The 19,779-nt window shown below is 40.2% G+C and overlaps 1 protein-coding gene across 4 annotated transcripts in view; it reads left to right on the top strand.

Moving 5' to 3' along the window:
• The first annotated feature begins 28 nt into the window (after positions 1-28).
• Positions 29-19,779, top strand: part of PGAP1 (post-GPI attachment to proteins inositol deacylase 1) — an 80,736-nt gene continuing 60,985 nt past the window's right edge. For 2 of the 4 annotated variants that reach the window (XM_038422520.2, XM_043505518.1), the window contains exons 1-5: positions 29-172; positions 8,539-8,692; positions 14,498-14,673; positions 15,696-15,867; positions 17,881-18,041. In XM_038422520.2, coding sequence (XP_038278448.1) covers positions 29-172; positions 8,539-8,692; positions 14,498-14,673; positions 15,696-15,867; positions 17,881-18,041 — 807 coding nt within the window. Of the gene's footprint in view, positions 173-8,538; positions 8,693-14,497; positions 14,686-15,695; positions 15,868-17,880; positions 18,042-19,779 lie in introns of all 4 variants that reach the window. The other 2 variants (XM_043505516.1, XM_043505517.1) reach the window with 1 other exon arrangement.

Raw genomic sequence — 19,779 nt, 5'->3', positions numbered from 1 at the left:
GGCGACGAGGGCTCGCTCGGCGGGGGCGATGGGCAGGAGTCCCGGGGTGGCGGCCGCGCTGTTCTACGGGGCGGTGGCGGCGCTGGCGCTGCTGGGGGTGCGGGACGTGCTGTTCCTCTACGAGGAGAACCGGTGCAGCATGACCTACATGTACGAGTACCCCGAGTACCTGGTGAGTGCGGGGCTCCCTGGCCGCGGGGCCGGCGGCTCCTCCGTGGGCACCCGCCCGCCCTGCTCACTGCGTGTAACAGGGGCCAGACCTGCCTTTGGCGTGTCACTCCCAAACCGGCTTCTCCGGTCCCCGCCCAGGGCGTTTGTCAGCACCTGGCTGCTCTGCTTCGTCCAAACGTCCTGCCTGGGTTTCATTAGCTGAGGGGCCATGAGCTCCTCTGGCCTGACCGTCCTGTCTAGGGTGACCAGACAGCAAGTGTGAAAAATCGGGACGGCGGGTGGGTAATAGGAGCCTATATAAGAAAAAGACCCAAAAATTGGGACTGTCCCTATAAAATCGGTACATTTGGTTACCCTAGTCCTGTCTCCCACAGGCCACTGAGTCCTCCCTGGCTGCACGCCCGGCAGCCAGACCAGTAACCTGGGGGTGCCTCTAAGGTGTTAGCGTCCTGTGGGGCCAGCTTAGCCTGGCTTGTGGTTCGGCAGTGCTTGGCGTTCACACCCCGCACTGCGTTCACTGAAAAACTAACCTCAAGAAAGCAGTTGCATGACTGTTAGAGGGCTGCTTTTCTGAAATCAACTGACTCCTTGTAATTCTAGTTTTGAATAGAACGCCATCTGAATGGTGTGTCATGCAATTTGAAACAAATCCACTTTAAATTGCAGCTGCTAGTAGTATACCTTTATATAATCGCTCTTTAGGAAGGGAAAAACTGACTTTTCCGGGGGGCATTTGTGAAAGTGATGCTGCACAGGCTGCTGTCTCAAGTGCACAAAGTAAACAAACGCAAAAGAGTGCTTTTTCTGCAAACTTTCAGTTATAAGCAGGTTAGTTGCTACTTGTAGCAATGCTAAGGACAAAATTTTCAGACAAGTGAAATTCCACCTCTCTATTTGTGAGTGGCAGATGAACCTTGAAGGTTTTACAAAACAAAAATTTGGGGCCAGAAATGATCTCACAATGTTTCTGAAAAGCTTATGATAGATTTCTTATACTATTATCCTATTCATATCTAATGCATTTCCAGTTTCTATATAAATATGAAATAACAAATAGTATTTAAAAGAGTAAAGTACTCAACTTCAGAGAGAAATATTTTCCATTAGTAATTATTAGATATATATGTCGATAATCTATGCATCACATCCCAGGAGAAGGACTTTGCCACTGTCAAGAATAGATTGATGTGCATTGAGCTATCTCTGAATCTATTACAATAAGAACCAGCTTCATGCCAACCTGACCAAGACACAGATGATGGCCTTTCATCTACACCAAGAAACCAAGTGGAAACTAAATATCACCTGGGACAGAATCCCATTTGCTAATCATCTGAACCCCGTCTACCTGGGAGTGACATTGGACCGGACAATTTCCTTCAAAGCAGGGAAAGTTAGCACCTGTAACAACATCCTCTGAAAGTTGGTCATCTCAAAGTGGGGCGCCAATCCAGTTACTTTCCAAACCACTGCTATCACCTTGTGCTACTCCATACAGTATGCGTGTCCAGTGTTGGAACAATCCGTCCAGGCTAAACGACAGTTATCATGGAATAACAGGAGCTTTAAAGCCAACACCAAAGGATAGCCTGTACTTACTGGCTGCAATTGCTTTTGTGATATCAGGAGGAAGGTAACAAGTCAAAGGGAAAGATCATGGCAGATGAAACTCAAGGCGTTCATTATATGATCACACAGGAATAATCCACACAGGAATAATAATAATAATTGGATTCACAAACTCATATTATGAAAGAGTTTTATAACCAGTGTTGTGCTTTTGGATATGACAGTTGGCAAGGCATGACTGAGGTTATGGAATGAAAGACTACGTGCAGCCGGATGCGCTGAAATAGATCTGGAACCCCAAGAGGACTTTCCCAGAGAGCCCAATACAAACTGATCAATGTGGCGATGCCTGAGCACACAAACTGGAAGATCAAAGACTAATATCAAATGGGATTACTTTAATGACATGAATATATGGGGGTGCGGTGAGATGCAGACCATGCAGCACTTACACATTTGCCGACTCTTTGGGGAAATCTATACGAAGGACGACCTCGCTGCAGTGAAAGAAAAAGCCATCTTTTGTGTATGCTTCTGGAAAAACCTCTAGTTTGTAGCAAGGATACAAGAAGAAGTCTCTAAAGTGACACTTTCATATGGTGTAGGACATGAGAAGCATCTGAACAAAAAAAAATCTTCCAACTGTTTTTCTTAGTTTTATTAGTGAAAGAAAGAGAGAGAGATTTCTGGAGTTTTATAAGGACCACTTTGTCCTGAATCAAACGAAGATAGCTGTTTTCCTTTGAATTTTCTTTGCAAATTATCCTTTAGGATGACAAACATTTTTCAAGCACAGGATTATGACTTAATTGCAGAATCTAGTAACAGGAGAAGCCATGCTGTGGAGGAGAAAGCTGATGTGTATGTGCACACGTTCTGTACTAGTATTGTGTTTCCGTAAAAATATTCCCTCTTCAAAACAACTATGGCCATCTCTACACTAGAGTGCTTACAGCAGCGCAGCTGTATCAATGGAGCTGCGCTGCTGTAAGTTCTCCTGTGTAGCTGCTCTATGCCAATGGGAGAGAGCTCTTCTGTCAACATAATTAAACCACCCCCAACGAGAGGTGGTAGCTATGTTGGTGGGAGAATGTCTCCCGCCAACATAGTGCTCTCCACATCGGCACTTCTGTTGGTGTAATTTGTTGCTCAGGAGGGTGTTTTTTCACATCTCTGAGCAACATAAGTTATATTATAAAAGTGCTGGTGTAGATATAGTTTATGTCTTGTACTTAAAGGATGTTTTTTCTATCCACATCCTACATGAACTTAGATCTTAGGCAGGGACTAGCCTAAATCCTGTTGTTGATCTGCTGAATGACTTGTCAGTGGTTGCAGTGTGTATAATGATGGAGTGCTTCTAATTTTTTTAATGAAATGTTTCCCAACACAAATAACTGTTGGAAAAAAATCACTGTAATAAACTGATATTTAAGCATCCTGTATATACTGTAGTGAAAATCACTTTTCCAGCAAGTGGTCAGTTATTTGTTGGGTGGGTCTGAGTTGAAAACTGGGGGCATTATTTGTGGAGGAGAAAAGCACTAAAGCACTTTTCTTTAAACAAAATATTGCATCGCATGTTCTAAACAGGTAACAAAGCAGCAAGTAAATTTTAGGATCCACTAACTTGGGGACTATCACTTTAGAAAAGGAAAGCAAAAAAGAAAGCTTACTTAATGTAAATACGTGGGCTAACTTGCTTAAGTGATCACTTCATTAAGCAAAATCATGTAAGTGATTAGGATCTTTATAAATATAGTATTCAGAATTACCGGTAGCTAAAACTTCAGCTTCAATCTACATAGTACTACCAATTTACAAGTAATTGGCAAAATCTCTCTTTTGATTATAGGACTGGAAGTTGTCTAAAATTAACACCCACCAGCATGACTGTTCTGTTCATTGATTGTCAGCACTTAAATTCTCATTATCTGTAAGCAAGTTCTGTGGTGGTGAAAGGTGCAGACTGAAGTGTCAATCTACAGTACAGTGGTAGAACAAGCAGTGACAGTACAAGCTTCACCACACTTCCCTAGCAATATGCCTGAAGTCATAGCTAGAGGAACAACATCATGGATTGTTATGTCTCCAAGTATCTGGCTTTTGTTGTTTTGTGGAGGAGAGGGGGAAGTTTGGGGAAAGAAAATGAGGTAGACTGGATGGCTTAGGTATTGTATTGTATTATTTATTGTTTATATTACTGTAGCTCTCAGGCGCTGTACATGCACAGAAAAAAATCCATCTGCTGTTTATCTTTAAAGTGCCTGTCAAAATGTAGCTAAGGCTGGCAGTGACGGAAAGTTATTACACAAGAATTTGGTACATGTCAGAGCTACCTAGCCTGACTTTAAGTGGCAAGTATCCACATCACAAAAGGGAAATTCACTATTAATTGGCGTTCTTATTTTCAAACACCCAAAAATATGCAATACACCTCACAAAAAACAAATAAGGACATGGTACCTAGCCTAGGCACTTGCAACCTAAATTTAACAAGACAAAATGTGAAGGTCCTAAAACCGGCTGGCAAACTTTTTGGCCTGAGGGCCACATTGGGTTTCGGAAATTGTATGGAGGGCTGGTTAGGGGAGGCTGTGCCCATGCCCCCTTATCCACCCCCCCCCCTTTTTTCTCGTCCCCTGATGCCCTCCCTGGGACTCCTGCCCCATTCAACCCCCTCTGTTCCCTGACGGCCTTCCCCAGGACCCCTGCCCCATCTACCCCCCTCCGCTCCCCCTCTCCGTGTCCCCTGAGCGCCCCTAGGACTCTAGCCCCCACCGGCCCATCCAATCCTACCTCCTTCTTGACTGCCCCCCCGGAACCCCTGCCCTGGTTAACCCCCCCCATTCCCCGCCCTCTGACCGCCCCGACCCCATCCACACCCCTGCGCCCCAAACAACCATGTCAAACTCCCCTGCCCTCTATCCAGCCCCTCCTGCTCCCTGCCCCCTTACCACGCAGCACAGAGCACCGATGGCTGTCGGCACTAGAGCCGCGCCACCCAGAACATTGCCCACCCGCCCAGAGTATTGGTGTAGTGTAGTAAATTGCTCTCCGTGACTGTTACCAGTAGCACATTCCTATGTGGAGCAGTTTAATACACTACACCGGCAGCATAGCGCGGTGAGGCTGCGGGGAGGAGGAACAGCAAGGGAGGGGCTGGGGGCGAGCCTCAGGGGCCAGGCAGGAGGGTCCCATAGGCCAGATGTGGTCCGTGGGCCGTAGTTTGCCCATTTCTGTCCTAAAACTATCTATTTAGAGTTTTATACTGCTACCAGTCATTATAGTATCTGAGTGCCTTTTACTAAAATCAATAGCAAAATCCCTAGTACGCTTCAGGAAGTCTGTTTCTCCCTGTTTGGAGTCTAAACTTAGTTCGGGGTGGGGCTATTTCATTTGTTTTTGATTAATATGAGTTACGGGTTAGAAGGGGTGTCAGAAGTGGACCAAAAAAGCAGGAAGGAAGGATGTTGAAGGACAATGCAACAGTCGTTTTTTTCAGTTATTCAGTAAGTCTCATATGTAACTTTCTGGTTATGTTAACTTGTTTTTTTCTCTCCTTTCCCCTTACTCACTTCTCACAGGTTGTCAAAGTTGATTTCCCACTCTGGCACTTCGAGTGCAGAAGATGGGGACCCGCAAGGATTCTAAAAAAATTAATACTGGCCACTCCAGGCTTATTTTAAACTTCCAAGGTTACACCTTTTCTCTGACCTTGGATAGGTAGATGCTGCCACCAGCCAAGTGCAAAACCCCTTTGAGAATCCAGGAAGGCACACTTGGAAATTTCTTCCTGTGGGGTACCCTCAAGCCCTTACACACACACGCACACCCCCACCCACCTACCCACCCCTCTGGGGAAGAGCTGAGAGAGAAGAACAAAGGAAATCCGCTGTTGTCACCAGCTAATTAAACAACATGTGCACAAATCTTAGGACACACAAATCCAATTCTGTTCTTTAAAAAGGTACATTTTATTAAAAAACAAAAGGAAGAAAATATATCTGGGAACTTAGGCTATTGCTAGATTTAAAAAAAGCAACTACAATAATTAAGCATCAAAAATTTCTTGAGGTCCAGTTTAAAGGTTACAAGCAAAACAAAAGCACCTGGGGTTAGCACAAAGAAGTCTACAAGCCATAAAGAAATAAAAGGGATAAACCTAATCATGTCTTCCTAGACATTTCCTGATCTACATACATATCTGGGGTTGTAAATAAGTAATTTCTAGGTATAATTCTGATGATTTTTTCATACCTGGCCTGAAACTTCTTACAGCCCTGTTAACCTTTCCCCGGAGAACAACAGACAGACAGAAGGGGAGTCTTTATTTCAATTTTAAAAAGTTCTAGCCTTCCCATTGGCTCTTTTGGTCAGGTGCCCACTCACTTCCTTTTACCTATGCATAGCAGCAAGATTTTTTAACGCTTTACAGATAGAGCAATTAGAAAAAAGCTACTAAAAGGGATTTTATAGCTACTGGCTGACTGGGTGTCCATAAGGGAGCTCCCCCCCCTTCATTTATCACATGCTCCCCAAATCACAGATGGCGTTGGCTCACCGAAGAAGTTTTTCTTAGTCTTTTTGACTGTGTAAAGCCACTTCAGAGCAGCATGGTGGATACGCCGCCTGGTATGGGCGTAGCTTCTCCAGAACATACACAATGGCATAACATTCTTTTTCTGAGACAGACCAGTGGCTTTCCCTCTTAGAAGGTTTTTTGCTGAGAAACACAACAGGATGGAATTGTTGATCTGGTCCTTCCTGCATTAAAACTGCTTCTATTCTATGTTCGGACACATCTGTGGTTACGATGAAAGGTTGGTCGAAGTCCAGGACTCTTATTACAGGGTCAGACGTAAGGGCTGCCTTAAGCCAGTTAAAGGCTTTCTTACACTTCTCAGTCCACTGAACTGCATTTGGCTGTTTTTTCCTGGTTATGTCATTCAGTTGGGTGGCAATTTGGCTGTTGTGTGGTACAAATTGTCTGTAATACCCGGCCAAACCCAAGAAGGATTGGACCTGCTTCTTTGACTTGGGGACAAACCAATTTTGGATAGCATTTACTTTAGCCTGTAGAGGATTGATAGTTCCTTGACCCACCTGGTGTTCAAGGTACGTTATCCTGTTTAGGCCTGTTTGACATTTTTTGGCCTTAATGGTTAATCCTGCCTCCCTTATGCGCTGGAAGATAGCTTGGAGGTGTTCCGGGTGTTCTGCCCATGAATTTGAGAATATGGCCTTATCATCAAGGTAGGTGACTGCAAACTCCCCAAATCCAGCCAGAAGGTTATTTACCAGTCTCTAGAAGGTGGCAGCAGCGCTTTAGCGTTGGTAGTGAAGACATACCTTAGAGAGTTTACAGCGGTGCAGCTGCACCACTGTAAACTCTCTAATGTAGCAACTCTAAGCCGACAGGAAAGAGCTCTTCTGTTAGTTTAACTACTCCAGCCCCCATGAGCGGCAGAAGTTGTGTCGGTGGGAAAAGCTCTCCTGCCAACTAGCGCTGTTCACACCAATTTATTCACACTCCTGAGTGACACAAATTAGCCGACATAAGCTGTAGTGTAGACATAGTCTTATAGAGGGGATGTTGTGGTCAAAATGACAGGTAAGGAGGATGATTTTGGCAACATTACTTTGGTCAGACTGGAGGAAGGAAACGTTAATATACAGAAGACCAGAAAAGCAGATGTTGCAATAATCAAGACAAGTGATTTGACTATTGGGAGAAGAAGGAAGGAGGGATTTTTTTAAATGTTGTGAAGGAGGAAGAGATGTGGAGGGAGAATCCCAGGAGGAGTCAAAGATGATCTCCTAAATTGCATTTTCTGTAATACAGAAGCTCACCGTCTCGACTAACAATTGCCTGGAAGGGTGAAATACATTAGTTTCTGTTTGCTGTTTTAGTTTCAGAAGAGCAAGTTCATATATTTTAGCAAGCAAAAAGTCATACTGTGTGTACAGCAATGTATTGCAGCTTACGTATTACATATTGCTTTATCTTTATATTTTGATAGTGTTCAAAATGCACCACTTAAATGGATTTTGCTGTAAGAACCTACAAAAAGTTACTAAGATAAAACAAAAAATCAGTAGTTTTATTTATTATTTTTGCTACATATAACCAATCTCAAAAGCTGAAGCCAACAACAGGCAACAGTAGCTGGATAATAAGATCCTAATCCAAATTATTTATTGACTAACGTCAATAAACTCCCATCGACTTCAGTAAGCTTTAAATCAAGCTCCGAGTGAACTGCAGTTAGCATCTTTCAGAATTATAAAACGACACCAAAGTGAAAGGGAAGAAATATCGATACACAAAATAAAGATCCACCCGGATTTCTACATCTCAAAGGAAAAACAGTTTTGTGGAAATCCTTGTCACAAAAACCTGTGGTCTCCAGCTAATACTCCTTTTCTCTGTACTACTTTTAGAAATTTAATTGTAACTTTAATCAATTTAGGACTTACACCATAAAGAATAGGTCCCAAATAAAAAAAAAGGAAAAAAGAAAACCTTTATGCATTTCCTTCACTTATAGATTATAAGAAAAAAAATGATTTCCATAGCAGTCTTTTCCCTTTGTAAATTTGCATAAGCATTATTGAGGCTAAATCCTCTTTTTTTTTTTTTTTTTTTTTTTTTTTTTTGTCTGTAATGATGCAAATTGCTTCTTTTGTAGTTACTGTCCATTTGCATTCCAGTATCTTGAATTCTTAGGAGTTGCGAAAGATCCATTAATTTTAGTCAGATACTGTACATTTAACCATATGTATTTGTTGTCACAGAAAATAAAACTACCTAAGAAAATATCCAGACTTTTTCCAGCCTATGAGCTCTATCTCTATGGGGAAGGGAATTACGCTGAAGAAAACAAAAATCTGTTATTGACAGGGATTCCAGTTCTCTTTCTTCCTGGGAATGCTGGGAGTTACAAACAAGGTAAGGCTATAGTAAAGTGAATTTTGAAAGTTGGACGAACAGAGTTATCTGTTTTAGTTAAAGGCAGTAAGAGTTAAGTCTCTGGAATATTACCAAGACAGACACTTTTAGTGGTCAAAGCTGCTACAGGAATAATATCCAAATACCTAATTGCTACTACTTTAAGTATAAATAATGAAGAATTTCCTTATGTACAGTGTCCAGGAGATAAGGGGCCATATTCTCAGCTGATGTAAATTGGGGTGTCTCAGTTGAAGTCAGTGAAGCTATGCTGATATTCACCAGCGGAAAACCCTGTTGAAGATGTTTACCTGGAATGAGACTTCACAGATTTTGAAGTCCATAAAAGCATAGACATATTTGCTCAGCTACTGATAGCTTCTCATTGCAAAAAGAAAAATAGTCCAACTGTAAAGGAATGATATAAAAAAATATATGAGGTTGGTTTTATGGGAAAAATTACCATATCAATTACAAACCCAGCGAAATACACAGAGGACAAAAAAGATACTTAAGCATTTGATTACCGGTACCTTTTATTCAATACTTAGACAAAGTACATTCACCTGCCCGAAAAAAAAAAAGCACACCTGTCCTTTTCTTTAATATTAACTCTTTATAGACATATGTAGTCTGTTTAAAAATGTGTAATCAGACATTTCACTCAATATAATAAAATAACTAGAAATGACATCAAAGGTGTTTTATGTATGCTGTCTGTAATAGGTAACATAGTCATCAGCTCTCTGTTGATTACAATATTCCTGTATAATGTCTCAACAAAAGCTACAATTACTTTTTGGTGCTGATATTTACATGGCAAGGATTTGTAAACCAGTTAACACTTCATAAATAAATATATAGTAAAACAAAGAAATAGCATAGCTTTAAATAACTTGACTCAATGGAATGTATTATTATTTAACCTACTAAGATTATAGATTTAATTCTGGGACTGATTCCCCACAGCATTACACCAGTTTTACTCCAGTGTATGTCCATTGAAATCAAATTGATTTCACTTAAAACTGAAATAATGCTGTGCTAAATCTATCACTGTTTTTAAGACACATGTACATTATCTGTCCAATGATTTAACTAAAAATTTTTACACAGTTCTATGTGAGGTTAGTTGTCTTAAATTAAGATAACTTAATTACGTTATTACATTTCTTTCACTTGACCACAAAGTGTTTTGTCCTCTACCCAAGGAAAGTAGGAAAGCAGCCTCATTTGAGACTAGAGTCAGTGCGACTCTTTCTGGCAAAAATAGGACCCATATAAATCACTACTGTTGCCTTCTGGTGGAAGCTCTTATGTAAATAAGTTCAGACCAGACCAGGCACACAGTGGTGAAAATGCCCCTAAATCATAGCTTTACTGTTGCTACCACTCGTGGGTTCCAATGGTGAGTTTGGGGTTCTATTTTCACTATTGTGGATACATCCTAAAAGGTACTTGTGCTTCAGGAACCCAGCACCTCTGTATGATTCCCACAGGGATCATTCTGTAATTCCTCTAAATTTCACTAATGTAGGCAGGAAAAATCCACAGGCTGCTACTCAGATCACGTCTGTTGTATTATACCATAATTGACAACCTGGCTGACCTGCAAAAATCTGATTGATTTTGACTTGAACGATATTTTAGAACAGTCATATTGAGTAAAAGCACAACTGAATTAGAAGAAGGGGTAAAACTCACTAGCTACTGGAGAATTCTGAGGTCTTTTATATCAAATCTAGTTTTAGATACCTTAAAAATAAGCTTCAATTCCTCCTCCCATCTACAAAAGCAGTTTCAGATTTGCTGCTAGTTACCCCAGGGGCAAGTGGCTCAACCGTGGCATGTTGTTCCAAGTCTTAATGTAGCCTGTTTCTACATTTGGTATAAACTCATCAATCCTTGCAACAAAGCCCGTTGCCAACTCTGTTCACATATCTATTCAGGGGACACCATCATAGGGCCTAATCACATCAGCCACACTATCAGAGGCTTGTTTACCTGCGCATCTACCAATGTGATATGTGCCAGCAATGCCCCTCTGCCATGTACATTGGTCAAACTGGACAGTCTCTACGTAAAAGAATAAATGGACACAAATCAGATGTCAAGAATTATAACATTCAAAAACCAGTCGGAGAACACTTCAATCTCTCTGGTCACTCGATTACAGACCTGAGAGTGGCTATCCTTCAACAAAAAAACTTCAAAAACAGACTCCAATGAGAGAGTGATGAATTGGAATTAATTTGCAAACTGGATACAATTAACTTAGGCTTGAATAGAGACTGGGAGTGGATGGGTCATTACACAAAGTAAAACTATTTCCCCATGTTATTTCTCCCCCCCACTGTTCCTCAGATGTTCTTGTTAACTGCTGGAAATGACCTACCTTGCTTGTCACCATGAAAGGTTTTCTTCCTTCCCCCCCCCCCCCGCTGCTGGTGATGGCTCATCTTAAGTGATCACACTCCTTACAGTGTGTATGATGAAACCCATTGTTTCATGTTGTGTGTGTGTGTGTGTGTGTGTGTGTGTGTGTGTGTGTGTGTGTGTGTAAATCTTCCCACTGTATTTTCCACCAAATGCATCTGATGAAGTGAGCTGTAGCTCACGAAAGCTTATGCTCAAATAAATGTTAGTCTCTAAGGTGCCACAAGTACTCCTTTTCGTTTTAAGAAAGTGCATTGAAACAGAATTATTCAGCATTCTAGTGGTGGTGATAAAAAAAAAAAACCTCTTTGCTTTTGTAAACAATTAGTATATGCCCCCAAAATATAGTTTTAGTTTAGCTTAGTAAATAAGCCTTGCATGCACTTAGCCAATGAGTAACTTAAGCTGACTTTTTTTAACCTTCAAAGGTGCTTTAATTCTTTTGACTGAAATTATACATACTTTGTCATAATGACATAGTAAAACATTTAATAATTTATAGTTTTAGAAAACATATTTAAAGGCACGTGAGGACAATGGTATCCAAAGAAGATTACTGAAATAATCATCACACAAGATGCCAAATGTACACTTGTAATTATGTTTAAAGAAGTACAGACTCTATTGTGAACTAATTAGGTCTTTTTGAAAACACAGCAATACAGAGAGTGACCATTTAGGAATCAAAGGGAAACATATAGAGTGATCTGGATCACTTGGTAGTCTGGGCCCACGTAAAGAAAATGTGTGTTATTGCAACCAAACTGAAGGTCATATATCTAGGAACAAAAAATGCAGGTTTACCTACAGAATGGAGGAACTGTATCCTGGAAAGCTGTGACTCTGAAAAGGATTTAGGGATCATAGTGGACAAACATGAACTCCCAGTGCGATGCTGTGACAAAAGGGGCAAATGCAATCCTTGGATGTATAAACAGAGGAGTAGCGAGGTGATTTTACCATCATCTGTGGCGTTTCTGAGACTGCTAAAAGTATACTGCATCCAGTTCTGGTGTCCCCATTTTAAAAAAGAATACTGAAAAATGGGATAGAGAAGAGGCACAAAAATTATTTGATAGCTGCAAAAATGCCTTACCGGGAGGCAAAAAGATCAAGAAGAGATTTGATTAGTGTGTGTAAGTACCTTTATGGGGAGAAAATATCCGGTACTAAAGATCTCTTTAATCTAGGGGGGAGCGGCATAACAAAGACTAGTGGCTGGAAGTTAAAGCAAGACAACTTTGTACCTTATTTCTAATACAAATTTAACAGCACAGTTGATTAACCATTGGAACAAACTACCAAGGAAAGTGGTGGAGCTCCCTCTCTTGAAGTCTCCAGTTCAAGACTGGATTCTTTTCTGGAAGATATGCCTTAGTCAAGCACAAGTTTTTGGGCTCAATACAGGAGTAACTGGATGAAATTCTATGGCCTGTATTATACAGGTGGTCAGATTAGATGATTTATGGTCCCTTCTGATCTTAAAATATATTAATCTTACCAGAGTGCTGTGGGAATTATTTAATATCTGTTCAGTGCTTTGAATATGTGGTGTTTAGCTTTTTCAACAGGGCTCATTGAGGTTATTTGATAACTGAATCTGCACAGTGAAAGGATATTTTCAGGGGTGACTAAAGACAAAGCAGGATCTAGATCTCACAAACTGTTGCTCTCTAGGAGAAACTTGCTTTTTGTTCCCAGAGAGACTTTTCCCCATGCTCAAACATTCTTCCTTGTAGTCTTTATACTAGGGCTTCAAGCGATTAAAAAAATCTTGCAACACCAGCTACAATAGTGTCGTGCAATTGCCTGTTCTCACTTTCCGGTGACATTGTAAATAAGAAGCTAGCAGCATTACCTCCCGTAAATGTAAACAAACTTGTTCATCTTAGCGATTGGCTGAACAAGAAGTAGAACTGAATAGACTTGTAGGCTCTAAAGTTTTACATTGTTTTGTTTTTGAGTGCAGTTATGTAACAAAAAATATCTACATTTGTAAGTTGCACTTTTATGATAAAGAGAATGCACAACAGTACTTGTATGAGGTGAATTGAAAAATACTGTATCATTTTTACAGTGTAAATATTTGTCATCAAAAATAATATAAAGTGCACACTGTACACTTTTGTATTCTGTGATGTAACTGAAATCGATGTATTTGAAAATGTAGAAAAACATCCAAAAATATTTAATACATTTCAATTGCTATTCTGTGGTTTAACAGTGGAATTTAATTGCGATTCATTTTTTTTTTAGTTAATTGCAGTTAACTCGCGTGATTAATTGACAGCCCTACTTTATACTGTCTTCACAAACTAGTCATTTGCAGCCTGGGGTGGATCCCGTATCTTTCAGCTATATTTTCTGTTTCTAAGAGCTATATTTGCAGCCATTACTGATGGTGGTTCCCTCTCTATTTCCCCCTCTCTCAGTAGTAACTGAGTGGTAGCATTACAGTGAGAAGGCCATGCTCAGTAGCAACCAGGGCTGGACAGGGAAAGCAGGATTTTATCTCTGCAAGGCTGAAGATTTGGGGAAGAAATGAGTGGGAGAATCACATCTACTCTTGTGGTAGGAATGAAGGGAAAAGTGCTTTCTCCATGGTTCCATGTAGTTCGAAAGTCAAGCTGCCCAGGTCCCATGTTCTTCAAAGAATTAATTGGAAGACCCTAGCAATGGTAGTGCATCTAGCATAAGGCTAATATATTCCCCTTGCTAGTCTGTGCTGTTGATGGGTAAGGAGCAGAAAACCAGATCTGGAGGAGATTGAATGCCTGTGGCCCAATCTGATGCTCTTGAGCAAACTGTATATAATCAAACTCTCTTTTCAGTGGTCATGGAGGTTTAGGATATGTATAACTGATTTAATCTTGCAATGAGTATGGCGCTTCTTTGTAGTTAATTTATCTATAATCTTTCCCGCCTCTTTCTTATTAGGTTGTGATTTCTGTATTTTCTTTTGTAGGTTTTTGATATGAAACTTTCAGTATTCTTTGAATACTTTCCTCGGGAAAATTGAAAAAAAAATTATGTTCTTGCTTATCTCATTTTTACATTTCTTATCAACTAACTGATATTTTTCATCCTATTTTCTCATGTATGTATGTCTTAAAACAAGGGAAGTAAACTTATAGGTTGGTAAAAGAGGAAAGCTTTCCATTCTTTTTGATGCATACAGATGACTTGCATCAAGTGAACACTGGTCAGGTTTAAAGAACTTGAATATCCAGTGGTAGTAAGATAATGTTTATTTTTACCAGCTACATTGTGACTTGTTTGTATTGGAGAATCCAACTGTGAGTAGTAGCATTGACTACAGTTAGAAGAAAGGTGTTTCTGTGATTTAACTAGTGCAATTTCTTTTCCTAGTACGTTCTCTTGGCTCTATAGCACTTAGAAAAGCAGAAGACATTGACTTCAAGTACCATTTCAATTTCTTCACTGTCAATTTTAATGAGGAGCTGGTTGCACTATATGGTGGTAGTCTGCAAAGACAAACCAGATTTGTGCATGAGTGCATTAAAGTAATTCTTAAGCTATACAAGGTAAGATGTGAAGTATGCACATGAATAGTATTTTGAGGGGTTTTTTTTCCTTTTCTACTAAAAACTGGGATGGAATTTTTGTTCAGTGGGAAATTGTGGGATGCAAATTTTTAATTGTAATAGATATATTGGCTGTTATTTATGTGGTGTAGATTATGTGGATGAGAGAAAAATACTCCTGCTTTAGTCTTGATTTTGTAAACAAATTTTGGATTTTGTGTTTGCTCTCATTTCAAGGGGTGCCCAAAGCCTTCGATAGTTTTCTCATTTTTTTAAATAAAATATTGACATATAATATGTAAACTTCTTTGTAGTAGAAATGCAGTAGGCTCATTTATGTTTCCAGAACTGTTTATTTAAATGTTTAATACAGATTTAGAAAACATGTCTCAGCCTAAAAGCTTATTTGCTGGTCTGCTTCCTTAAGGTTCTCAAACATTATAATATCAGCTATAAACTACAGTTTTTGAAGTACAGCACCTCCTACATTCTAATTTTTTCTTGTGATGAGCCTGTGTTTACTTAGTGATTCTGGAAGACCAAAGCATCTAAAATATGGGTCAGTTAGTAACATCTTGTCAAACTATTAAACCAGACTATTTTCTTTGAGCAACATGATTAATTTAAGAGAAAAATGCACAATTTTTAACTAAATGATAGATCAATGTCTAAGGCCTTGTCTACACTACAGGGAAAATTCGATCTAAGATTCACAATTTGAGTTATGTGAATAGCTTAGATCTACTGACGGCGGGATCCACACTACGCAATGTCAATGGGAGACGCTCTCCCGTCGACTCCACCTACTCTTCTTGATCCGGTAGAGTACAGGAGTCCATGGGAGAGTGATCTACGGTCCATTTAGTGGGTTTTTACCAGACCCACTAAGTGAACCACTGATGGATCGATTGCTGCTCGTGGATCTCCCGGTAAGTGTAGACAAGCCTTAAGTTTCATCTGTTTGTTTAAATGAATGTTCTCAAATTCTAACTTTGAGTGATTACTATTTTCTTTTTCTGAAGGATCAAGAATTTGCTCCAAGCAGTGTTGCAATAGTAGGTCATTCCATGGGTGGTCTTGTTGCAAGAGCATTGCTCACTCTAAAGAATTTTAAGCCTGAATTTATAAACCTCCTCATTACACAAGCCACACCTCATGTTGCACCTGTAATGCCTTTAGACAAATATCTTACTGGTAAGTTTACGTCATTTAAGTGTTGCATTGGGCACTATATGTTTCTTTCTTAATGCTCTGTGTGTGTGTGTGTGTGTGTGTGTGTGTGTGTGTGTGTGTGTGTGTGTGTGTGTGTGTGTGTGTGTGTGTGTGTGTGTGTGTGAAAGAGAGAGAGACAGAGACAGAGAGAGAGATAATGAATCTGTTGCATTACTGTGGTCTGAAAGCACATTGTTATGGAAAAAGAGAGATGCTCTAATCTTTCACTCTTTCTCCTATGACAGAACTGAGACACTAAAAGAACATCAGTTTGTCATATAAATATCAAAATATTGTCTTTCAGCTTTTAACTTGACCTTCGGTGTAGTGGTGGGAGCACTTAATTTCCAGCATCTTACACAGAAAATAGAAGTAATTTGGAACCTTGTAAATTACAGGTCAAAGAGATTTCCTATTTCCCCCATGAGCGAATGCTTCCTTGTGTTAAACCTTGATATTCAAAATTTATGTTCTCTTCTGACTGAATACCTAGTTATTTTGTTACTTTTTATGCAATTTGCCAAGTTTCATCCGGCCCTCTCAGTGAAGTCAAAGGTATTTGGATGGGACAGTGAGAATATTAAATACAAATATTGGTCCTAATTGAGATTAAATGTTTGTAGATAGCATAATGTACAAATTTTCAGAGACCAAAGGAGAAAAGAATTACTGTGTTGACGTTATAGCAATACTCTACAGTATTTTAATTTTTATGAAGTTAGACTTGATAAGAATGCACATTTCAAAAGTTATGAATCTGTACTGTGCATTGGGTGACCAGGTGTCCAGTGTTCGACCAGAGACCAGGTGTCCGGTGTTCGACCAGAGATCCGGTCGAAAAGGGACCCTAGCGACTCTGGTCAGTACCGTCAACTGTTAAAAGTCCCATTGGTGGTGCTGTGGAGCTAAGGCAGGCTAGTCCCTACCTGTCCTGGCTCTGCGCTGCACCCCGGAAGTGGCCAGCAGGTCCAGCTCCTAGGCAGGGTGCCCACAGGGCTCCGTGCGCTGTCCCTGCCCCAAGCACTGGCTCCACACTCCCATTGGCCAGGAACCTTGTGACTGCGGGCAAGAGCAGTGCGCGGAGCCGCCTACGCCTAGTAGCAGGATCTACTGGCCACTTCTGGGGCGCAGTGCGGTGCCAGGACAGGCAGGAAGCCTACCTTAGCTTCCTCGCTGTGCTGCTGACCGGGAGCCTCCGGAGGTAACCCCACACCCTGAACCCCTCTGCCCCAGCCCTGAGCTCCCTCCCACACCCTAAGCCCCTCCTGCATCCCAGAGACCTCACCCCCTCCTGCACCCCAACTCCCTGCTCCAGCCCAATGAAAGCGAGTGAGGGTGGGGGAGAGTGAGTTACCAAGGGAGGGGGAGTGTAGTGAGCTGGGGGCAGGGCCTCGGGGAAGGTGTGGGGCCTTGGGGAAGGGCCAGGGTTAGGGTTTTTGGTTTTGTGCGATTAGAAAGTTGGCAATCCTAACTGTGCAGTAGTATATTTTAGTGTGTGTGTATTTTGTGCGTGTGTATATTATTATTATTATTATTATTATTATTTATTATTATTATATGTAGAATTTTTTGTGTTCTATCTTTTTGTTTGTATTTTGTGGCAGCTAAGCATGGGTGATCCCTATCCCCTTGATTTTACCACTGCTGCCTTTCTATTAATTTCTACCTCTACTGTTGACTGATACCACAAATGCATACTTCTGTTTGGCCTTCCTTATCGATCACTATCGATCACGAGACTAAATATTTGGAAGCGCATCCTCAGCTGGTGTAAAAAAACATAGTTGCATCTGACTTGTCTGATCACCCCTGCATTGGGTACAGAAATACAGTTTTGTTTTCTAACACAAGACTCAAAAATGGGAATGGAAACTTGACTTCTGAGTAGGCTACCAGCATAGCTCAGAAAAAACTTTTTTTACTAAATGCTGTGAAAAAATTTCCACTGTTTCTTTGTATAAAGTGAATTTTAATCTATTTTCAATTTTTTAAAAGATTTTTATACAGCTGTAAACAAACATTGGATTTTAAAGGCCCAAGATGTAAGAAATCTAACTACCCTTTCTGTGGCTGGAGGATTCAGAGATTACCAAGTTCGTTCAGGACTCGCTTTTCTACCCAGATTAAGTCAACGTAGCAGTGCCTTATTTGTTGTGGTAAAATCTTTTTTTTTTTTAATTGTCTTCTAATGGTATTATGTTAACTGTTTATGGGCTGTATGTACCTGTGTCTGAATACAGTATGTATGGTGTAGTATAATAAACTCTTATTGCAGTATTACTAGGTTTGAAAGAACACATCTGATAATGAGATGTGCCGTATACAAATTTCACTTTGGAGCACAAAGGTGAGGTGGAGAAAATTTCATTTTGTAGTTACTTTTTCCACTCTGCTTCATAATCCTCAGATAAAGTGGATTTAAAGAAACTTTAAATATGCATCCGATGAAGTGAGCTGTAGCTCACGAAAGCTTATGCTCTAATAAATGTGTTAGTCTCTAAGGTGCCACAAGTACTCCTTTTCTTTTTGCGAATACAGACTAACACGGCTGCTACTCTGAAACCTTAAAGAAACTTGCATCTGTAGTAATAAATAACTGGAAATTTGTTTTTTCTTTAACCTGATTTGTAACAGAATTCAGTTGCCTAGTAACTAAGAGAGTAACCAAAGAGTAGTATTGGACAATGGTTATTTTCAACAAAGGCGTTTTCATGTGCTGTTCCATAGTGGTGGTCTTGTATACATATGCTGAGCAAGGAGTACCAGGGGTTTACAACATGTATATTGAAGAATGGTACATGGTGTCTTGTTATGCTGATAACGCCCAGATTTATATTTCTATCTCCACCAACCCCACTGGTGAGATTTACCTGGGCTCAAATGAAAATTTGGGTGTTGGCTAGTGACTTGAAACTCAACCCAGATGAGTGAATTATTTCCCTGTTGTTGTTTGCCCCATGCTATAATGATTACATTGAAAGTTTGAAATAATCCCTGTCTGCTTGCCATTCATTTTAAGGTTTGCAGCCTGTGAATCTTGTTGAATTCCTACCTGATTCTGATTATCCAGGTGGTAGCAGTAGTCAAGAGTATCATCTTTTTTTGGTAATAAATGTGCATAATTTTAGTTTGAGTGCAGACCTCGCAGTGGCGATCTATTCCTTTCTCATGTCAAAGCTGAGCTATTATAAAATGTTCTACATGAGACTCTACCTTAATATTATTAGGGAACTGCAGTTGGTGCAGAACATAAAGGCACTTAACTGGCATTTCACTCAAATATCATATTGCAACTGTGCTCCATGATTTCCCATAACTATCAGTTGACTTTTGGTTGAAATTTAAGATATTGGTTTTAACCTGTGAAGCCTTAAATGGGATCTTGCCTCTTACAAGTCCAACTCTCCCCCCAGAGTGGTAGGACAGAAATTGTGATGCTCTAAGACTAAAAGGTTAAATGGTTGAAAATGTACAATTGCTAAATATTTTTTGGAGGTGGGAGGTAGGGGCGTGTGTGTCTTGGTTCTGTTATGTTCCATCTGGTACTGTTTCCCCCTCTGTTCCACCCTGGATCTGTCAGAGTCCAGAACTGGTGACATTCAGGCTACATTGCAAGATCCTCCTACTTTCCCAGGTTTTGGATGTGGATGCAGATGGCTGATGGATAGTTGGGAACATGGAATAATAGAATCCATTTAAATAAGTTGAGAAATGTTTGTTTTAAAGATAGCGAATCTTAACTTTAGGGAAAATGATTTTTTTTTTTTTTTTTTAAGAAAACTAACCATGAGAATTCAAAGTGTGTTCCTGAAGTGATAAGGTTTTTTCCCCAGCTTTATCTTAAGGCTAACCAAGCTCTTGTCTGATAATTTTGTAAAAGCCCATCTTAATAAA

The sequence above is a fragment of the Dermochelys coriacea genome, chromosome 11, assembly GCF_009764565.3.
Source record: "Dermochelys coriacea isolate rDerCor1 chromosome 11, rDerCor1.pri.v4, whole genome shotgun sequence".
In the NCBI taxonomy this organism is placed as follows: Eukaryota; Metazoa; Chordata; order Testudines; family Dermochelyidae; genus Dermochelys; species Dermochelys coriacea.
The sequence above is the reverse complement of the archived record's forward strand: the minus strand, read 5'-3'. Positions and strand labels throughout refer to the sequence as shown.